The sequence below is a fragment of the Nicotiana sylvestris genome, chromosome 3, assembly GCF_000393655.2.
Source record: "Nicotiana sylvestris chromosome 3, ASM39365v2, whole genome shotgun sequence".
NCBI classification, from domain to species: Eukaryota; Viridiplantae; Streptophyta; class Magnoliopsida; order Solanales; family Solanaceae; genus Nicotiana; species Nicotiana sylvestris.
The window spans coordinates 112,509,133-112,518,336 of record NC_091059.1 but is presented as its reverse complement, the minus strand read 5'-3'; the positions used below and the strand labels follow the sequence as shown (position 1 = coordinate 112,518,336).

The 9,204-nt window shown below is 33.8% G+C and overlaps 1 protein-coding gene across 1 annotated transcript; it reads right to left on the bottom strand.

Moving 5' to 3' along the window:
• Positions 1-1,499: 1,499 nt before the first annotated feature.
• On the bottom strand, positions 1,500-8,923 carry LOC104239318 (mediator of RNA polymerase II transcription subunit 31). Its single transcript, XM_009793928.2, has 7 exons — positions 8,667-8,923; positions 8,480-8,577; positions 8,242-8,338; positions 8,031-8,109; positions 7,394-7,659; positions 7,161-7,225; positions 1,500-2,045 (listed from the first exon to the last, which is right to left on the bottom strand). Exons 1-6 carry the CDS (start codon positions 8,720-8,722, stop codon positions 7,213-7,215), a joined length of 609 nt encoding a protein of 202 aa, XP_009792230.1. The 5' UTR covers positions 8,723-8,923; the 3' UTR covers positions 1,500-2,045; positions 7,161-7,212.
• Between the last annotated feature and the right edge of the window lie 281 nt (positions 8,924-9,204).

Sequence of the window (9,204 nt, the reverse complement as noted above, 5' to 3'; positions counted from 1 at the left end):
TTATATATTTTGTAAGAAAATATAGTTACTTTTTGTAAATAGGAATACCTAGCGATATCATGTAAATTTTGTCCTAATTTTGTATTTATAGAAAAAAAAATCTAACCCTTGAAGTCTAGAGTCCAATGTTTCCAAACGTCTTCAACATATGAAAACATTCATCATCTACACCACTATTCGTAAGAGTTGAATTTTTTTAATATTTAAAGAAAAACACTGTCCAAAATCATAGAAGTTTATGTTGTTCTAAGAACAGAAAAATTGAAGAAACCTGCATCTCCCGGTTTATAGACTAACTAGTCTCATGGTACGTGCGTTGCGCATGTACCTCATATTAATTGATGCATAAGTTTTTAAGAATTACATGAATATTATTACAATTTGTTTTATTCATGAAATAAAAATTAAAGAAAAAGGTATAAATTTCTGAAAAATAAAGAATGTTGATCTAATTTAGTTAGCTCAATAAGAAAGAAATTATGTCCCCTAATTAGAAGTCCTCCTATGCCTTATCGTATTTTCTGAGGGTTTTTGTGGGAAAATAATTAATGACAACCCATTTAGAATTCATTTTATCTTCTACTTGTTCATCTTTATTGCTTTAAATTTATCTTTATATAAATTTGACTCTTGATTATAACCGATTTGACTCTATTTTTTAATATATATTTTCACCCCAATGCTTTTCCTATGGATATTCTTGTATCCTAAGTGTTTTATCAACTTGAAAATTAATCTTACTTATATGTTGAATTTGAGAAAAATTAAATTGGCTTTTTAACTATTTAGTTGATTCAAAGACATTCTTTTGTTAAGTTCAGAGACTTGATTATTTGTTCTCAATATTAAAGAAACTATTTTTACTAATTCAAATTCGTAATATTAGCTCATCCCAAGTTTTAAAATATTTAAATTTATTTATAATTATGATTAACTATAAGTATATTTTTATCCAATAATAAAAATTGATCTAATAGTTTACTTAAAGACTTTAAGTTAATTTTAAAGTCCTAATATTAGAAAAATAACTAAATTATATTTTGTTTAATACAAAATCAATTTTAACGTATAAAAAATCAGGCATCATTTTATTATAATAAAATTTAATTATTTTCTTATTCGCTTTATTAGAGTTTAAAAATTCAAAGCCAACAAATATTTAAGTGAGATACCAAAATCAAAAAGAGAACCTTAATTGAAGTGGGATTAATAATAGCAAATATTAAGATCTATTACCTAGTTAAATAAGGAAAATTTAATAAACAAATATTTAACTGATAACAAAGTTCTAAATATTAGGAACACAACTTAAAATTACAATTTTGTCTAGTGTGAAATCTATTTTAAAGAGCGAAAAATGCGAACAACATTTCGCTAAGGGGCTTCGTGCTTTTAATATGGTATAGATGACAACTTTGAGCTACTCCAATGCTCTCTAATGAAATGGAGAAACTATATCTGTTTAATCGGTCTTAAGATCAACCTAGGTGGCCGATACATTGAAGGCAGGAAAAAACTTGTAATTCACTTATACTACGCAAGAAACCCACAGCGTAATATTATCTCAATGGTCAATAACAAGGCATGAGAGACCATATTCAATAAACTTCTTTAAGTTAAAGTGACACATTGGACATATTCAAGTGGTTGGCTATTTGCATGCACATTTTCTCCAGCGTGAGAGAAATGAGAGATGGAGGGAAAACAGCTTTCTATATTACCAATCTACCACATAACTTACTATTACCTTCGGCGAAACCAACAGAAAGAGTAAGCTGATGAGTGATGATCACAGGGAGAACTAGTATTTTCTTTTATTTTTTTGGTGATGAAGACCAAGACCAAGAATGGCATCAGAATCTGAATTCAACTAGCAGCGATGCACCAGATCCCAGTATACAACTGTCGAACTCCACTCTTGTATCCGCGTGCAGCAATGAACTAGGGTTGACTTCTTTTCTAACACATTGGAAGTAGTCTAAATGCCATCAGTGATCAGCTACAAGTGATTGTGAAATTATATTCCAGTAATAGGATGCATTAAGCTGTCATAGGAAAGTTCAGGAATCAATGCACTCAGATGGGAATATTTAACAGAAACTGAAACATCGACGTAATACTATACTGAAAGCTAGATACCCCCCCCCCCCCAACACACACACCAAAAGAATATAAAAAAATACATAAATAAATAAATAAAGATGTGGGAATCAGAAATGAGAGAAAGAGGGGGAGGGGCAAGCTGAGGGAGAAAGGAAAAAAGCAGATCCAAAAGTCAAGCTTTTCTTAAGATTAATGAATTCATTTAAATCCAAATAATTGAAGTAACACATCTTGTGCTCAAATGGAGTACTTCCATTTTTTTTTACTTAAGCAGACATTAAGCTTGATAGGTTGTTGTAACTGTTCAAAAGGTCTATTTGTACGACCAGAATCAAGTATAAGCAGAAAGAGCAACAAGGAACCAGAACACCTGATTTTATATTGGAGAGCTATGTGTTAAATTTACAGGAAAAAGTATTTCCTGTCGAGAGAAGGGAAACACGACATACATAGTTTCTAACTGAAATCCATAAATATGAAAAAGGAAGTACTTCACTTGACCAAAAAGGTAAAAGAGATAAGTGATAACGTGGAAATCCTTGGACAAGATTCTGCTTGTGGAAGTACCACAGCAGTCGATAAAGAATGGCGGATCACAGATCAAGTGACCACGGTTATCCCAATACACCTAGAAAATATTTTCTGCGCTGCACTTAATTTCAGGTCGACAGATCTAGTTTATACCAATTCAGATTTGGGGCGGGAGTCTGATACGGGTACGGATCTAGAGGTCGGATCCTTCATGATCTAAATTTTAAGATTCGGGGGTACGAATCCAGGTACGGATATGGTTGTGTGGATTCAGCTAAAAATAATCCAAATATCTAAAAGTAGAGTTATAAAAATATGTCTAAAGTATGAGACATTATGTGAAAAACTTACAAGGTACTCCGAGAAGGAGATAAAAAGGAAGATAAAAAGAAAAGAATTGATTTTTTCTCTTCAAATTATGGTTCAGACACCAGTAGTGGGATGCAAGAGCTGCACTGCATGTGCATAGCGAATGCAAGATGATTTAAGCTTGCACATTATGCATGCTTGATTTGACTAGATAAAGTATTAACAATTCCACATTTGGGAGTTTCGCCAGGTTAATACACAGGTCCTCCCAAATTAACTGTGCTACTTTCATCATGGACTTCTAAATAATATGTCCACTTTTAAACATGATAAACTTTTCCTCTGATCCATACTTCTTCAATTCATGATACCAAACCAATCAATATCATCAACAATTCAAACTTCTGCAACATTTTTAGACCTATTTTAAAAATAGTAAATTTCAAATCTATACAAGGTAGGGGTAAGGTCTCGTACACATTACTCTCTCCAGACCCCACTTGTGAGATTACACTAGGTTTGTTGTTGTAGTAAACTATAAATAGTATCCATTGCAGGTCAAATTAGGAAATTTAACCTGGAAAGCGGGAATGAGATGCTGCTTTTGACAGGAATTGAGGAAACAACAATGACATTTCAATTTATTCCATTATCCGCCCCATACTCTTTCATAAATATAACCAAGTTTGAGGAGTTTCAAATGTTTGACAAAGATCACGACATTTGCAAGGACACATGGAAGAGTTCATCTTCACTAAATTGTTGAGAACTATAGTATTAGTTGAGTCTTGTTTGACATGTAAAAGCTGTTGGACCCAAAGGTATTTACCAACCCCAATGGTCTCTCTATCTCTTGTTTTTCTCTGGATGCTCTCTAATTTTCTTGGACTTCCAATACACAACCACGTCTGCAGTACTCCTTGAGAGTAAGGTAACTATACAAATAGTCCCTTTTTTTCAAGCCTTGTCTCCAATAAATATTTTATCTACTCCTTTTTAAACTTGTTTTAATTCGTAATTTACCAGTATTGTGTATGTACTTTTATTAATTTTTTTAGAGCCAAATATTACTTAAGCTTTCTTGTGATCAAACCTTCTGTTATACCAAAAAAGCACCAAAGCGAAAAACAACTTATTCATTCATACAATTGAAAAGAACTTACTTGAAGATTGAGATAGAAAACAAGAGAAATCCATTAATTATCTTTAAAAAAAAACAAGAGAAATCCAACAGTATAATGCTATTGGCAGTAATGTAAAAGTACAAAGTACAAACTGATTTTTTGGGTAGTGTAGTGCTTGATGTAACTTTATTTTATCTTGTTTCTTTAGTAGCCATATGAACTACTTTTCTACTTGGTTAATTTGCACATGTTACAGAAAAGCCATCATCCAACAACAACAAACCCAGAATAATTCCACATGTGGGGTACAAATTAAAAAAAAAAAGAAAAAAAAAAGACATTAAATTAAATTAATAAAAGAAGACATTTAAGTTAAATTAATAAAGGAAATACATGTCATATATATAGTTCTTTTACCCCTAATCCTTAAACCCTTAAATCTAAATTCAGCTTAAAATGTCTACTTTTATTGGTACTTAACTCTTTCATTAAAATCTTGAGTGTTAAAGGTAAAGAGAATGATGTTCTATCTTATAACCTGCGCAAATTATCCAAGTAGAAGGAGTAGTTCATAAGGCTACTAAAGAAACACTATAAAAGAAAGTCACATCAGCCACGACACTTCCCAATAAATCAATTTGTACTTGTACAATACTGCCAATAGCATTTTACGGTTGGATAACTCTTGTTTCTATCTCAATTTTCAAGTGAGTTCTTTTCAATTGTAGGAATAAACAAAAAAAAATCCGCTTAAGCGCCTTTTTGGTATTAAGAGAATGAGTTTTGCTAAACTACTACATGAAGGTAGTACGTCAGCAATTTACCCATTTCTGTTTATCCTAAAGGCGGAATACATATACGGCTACTTAAACTTGTCCAATATTGTCACTTAGCTACCTCAAGTGACGCTTATACCTATTAGATACTTCAACTTTATTCAATATGTGTCCATCAAACACACGAAATTACTTAGTAAAACAAATATGGTGTGTGTATTTCACACGCGCTAACATGGCAGAACTTAATGAATAAAAAGAAACCACGTGGCTTTTGACTTAACTTAATGAAAACTCCTTTTAAAAAAAAACAAGAAAATTGTTTTAAGAGAGAAAGCCCTTCCCCCTGTTCCGTCTTACCTTTACACCCCCCACCCCCCCCCCACCCCCTAAACCTTTCTTCTTCACCAGTATCTTTTTCCCCCCTCCCTCTACTCATTATTTTAAATTTCAGAACTAACCTAGTGTAAAGTAGCAGAGATGGCTGGGGGTGTAGTTTTAGGAAAATATTACATTTTGGTTACTTGCTATCTTCTCTTTTGTCAGATCTGCCGTCGGCGAACACTGGCCGGAATTCGGTCACCACTGTTTCAACCTCCATCTTCTCACCAACTCATCTCCTCCTCTAGCGACTTCAACCATGGCCCAGCCATACCTTTTAGCTCTTATGTCCATGTTTTTGTAGTTTCCTTTACCAGGAGTGACAGTGAAATGACCGGATCCGACCGGAAATAATTTTTTGGCAAGATATTAGGTTTAGTTTCTTGGTATATATCATTTTTATTAGTGGATTCTTTCATAAGAACAAAATATTGTTATATCCCGTGAAGATAATTTTTCGAAAAATTTGATGAGTGTTTTTTCAATTTGGGTAGATTCAAGTTGTTAGTCACTAATTTCGTTTGTTTTTGTTTCATTTTTATCTTGTTCTTTCTGAAAATTAGTTTGTAATTACTAGGAATCTCAATTTGGGCCAGTATCAAATGGAAAATGTAAGATGGAAGAAGATTAAACAAAACGTTGGCAAATTTTTTGGAGGACGGGGATGGCGGAACAACGACTATAAGATGGTGTACATGGTGGTTCGATAAAAATAGTTTTAAAAAATTAAAAAGAAGAAAGAAGAATTGGAAATTTAAGCTTGTCACGCGCCTAAGAGAAGTGGAATGCACCTTTTTTGCCATGTCAGCTTTTTGTGTTTGATAGACACATATTGAGTGAAGTTGAAGTATCTAATAGGTACAAGCCTCACTTAAGGTAGCTAAGTGACAATATTGGACAAGTTTATGTAGTCATATATGTATTCTACCTATCCTAAAATACTCACATATGAAAGATGAGCTAAAAGGCTTGGAAATACCTTACAAACACTTTCATGTGCTTGTAGCGTCATTGGAGGGTACAAAGGGACCAAAAATGGATGTTAAAGTGCACTAGACATGAAACCACTGGCGGATACCTGTTGCATTTTGGCAGAAAACAAAGAAATGTGCGCAGAGTTCTCCACAAGGTTCTGCACTGCGATACAAAACATTGCGCAAATCTATGATGCAGCATAACATGTAGCGCGGATAGTTCCGCCCCGTCAACCTGGAGCTTTTATTTTAAGGATTTTTTGGACTTTTTTTACGTTCTCTCATTCCTATATACACTTGTAATCATTGCAATAGTTAGTTCAGCTTAACAGTTCTAAGCGTAGGGCTTGATTTCATGTTCTTTTTCTTGACTTCAACTTGAAACTTAGGGTAAGATTTTCTGTATGAGTTCACCTCTTCTCCATCATGTTTCTTTCTTCCTTCCTCTAGATTGATTGAACTTGTCTTCCTTTGAATCAAATCGTTTTTGGTATATAAATTAGTAGTTCTTTCACGTTCATTTGAATTTGCCGAGGGTCTTCTGGAAACAGTCTTTTTGCCTTTTTTAAAGCAGGGGTAAGGTCTGCGTACACTCTACCCTCCTCAGACCCCACTTGTGGGACTACACTGGGTATGTTGTTGTTGTTGTATTCTCTCTTAGTATTCTTCTACATAATTGTTGGCTTCCGCCTATTCGCAACTCTTTCAACGGAAGAAGCTGATGTTTCATTTAGCATCACGGTTTGAAGTTTACAAGCTAATTTGGTGATCTTGGTAACAATACACTAGTACTATGTTTTTGTGAAAGGAGAAAGGATGAGAGGCCATAGCTAGTGCTTGAGACTTGGGCTGGACTCTAAAACATTCAATAAACAACATCACACTCTTACTAGTCACTAGGACTTCACAATGCATTTACCCATGAGAGTACTAAATCACTAATTCCAAAATGAAGTTATTACCTTTATCCATGAATTAAATTGATTGGATGCCTGTGTCACGAATGAAAGAAAATCACCCGTCTTTCCTGCAAAAACCAAATTAACCGAGCCATTAACTATGTTAGACACATTAAGTCAAAAGATCTAACCCTAAAAATTATGAAATTAGAGCAAGAGGGAGCACAGTAGCACACAGCAACAAGCTTTAAAAACTTTTTCACAGTAAGAGAAAAGTAAAAGAAGAGATGAAATACTTTCTCTTTCTTCGATCAACAGCGGCACTCCTTGGGTCCGTTTTAGCAAGACCAGATCCAGGAGGAATGGCATACTGCATCGGAGAGGGAGCCACAGCCGAAACAGGTGAAGGAGCAGGAGGTGGAGCAGCTGGAGGGGCTACAATTAGCGGAGCAGAAGTTGCTGGTGCAGTTGCAGGCTCAGGAAGCGGCCGCGGCAAAATATGCTTCAACCGGTTGTTTCTATAGTTCTTCCAAAAATAAAATTGCTGCCTATGTGCCACTTCCTAATAGTAACAAAAAATGTAAATCAGATCATATCACAGATAGTAAGGCACCACAATTTTAGATTGGCAAACAAATATACAACATGAAATGAGATGAAGAAGTCTTCACTGGCAGCATTAACTTGGGCTATCCAACTAATACTTATAATTCTATTTCGAAAAGCTAGGAGAAAATTCATTAAGGGGAATAAGGTAAACGACTAACTACCTTGTATTATAAAATACTTTGGTTGCACTTCTCGTCCACAGAGACTATGTTTACACAAAAAGTGGGACAAATTTTCTTGATAGTGGCTGACAGTATTAACTAACTAAATGAGAAGGTAAAAGTGGAGAATGAAACCACAATAACAAATGATACAACTTCTTACCTTGTTGGCAGGATGCGCCATTGCATTACGAAATGTTGGATTTTGGAGAAGCTCGAGAAAGAATAGGCAGTGAGGATACCTGCATTTAACATCAAGAAAGGGAATAATAAATAACTGGTAGATGATGACAACCACAGTCCACATCAAACAAAAAAGAAACAAGGAACATCTACCAAATAAATCATAAAGTTGCAATAGAAAATGAACTTACATTATAAACTTTATGTACTCGGGCCGTTGCCAGTATTGTAGGTATTTTAAGTACCCAATAAAAGCTTCATCTTCAAAATATCGATTCTGAGCTAAATCTGCATCAGAATCAACAGAAAATAAACCACTATAAATACGAAGGGGATAAGAAAAACTAAAACTTTTACACCCAAATTTTACTAGTCCTATTAAAACACAATGCGTCTTACACACTAAACAAATAATATGGGAATACATACAGTGAATGTAAGTTGGGTTAGCAAGGCATTGAACAAATTCCAATTCCAGTAAGAAACGCTGGCGCCCATCATCCGGATCTTTATATACGCTTTTCTGCCTGCAAATTTAAATACAAACAAAAAATAATTAATTGTTTAATTTGGGAAGATGCAACTGATTTTACCAAAAGGAAACATAGATGCGTACGGAGAGGAAGCAGATTTAGCTGATTCATCAGTTTCTGGATTCGGAGTAGAAGCCATTCGCCAAACCCTAACTAATTTAGCTGAATCACACTACTCCCCAACCTACTTCTTGATTTTGAACAAATTAAAGTTCTTTAAAATTTAATGTAAAAACTAGGAGAAATAAGAAAGGAGAAAAAGAGAGTACAATCTCGGGAACTTCTACAGCTTGTTGGGATGGTTGTTAGTTGTTACCCCTTGAATTTGCATTGTGTTGCTATCCGAAAACATTGCTTGTTTTGATTGTTTATATAAAATTAATTGTATCATATTATTAAATTTATTATTTCGAAACAATCAAAACCAAAATCCCTATTTTATTCAAATAATGATTTGGTGTGGTGAAATTATTTCCTTTTTTCTAAAATTATGCTCTTATTTATTATTTCATAATTTTATTTTATCATTTAATTTTTTCATTTCAACTCCAAATCTCCAACCTATTGATCTACTTTGTCTTATTCCACCTTTTCTAGAGATGGTTTGCCCCTTTTTTTTAT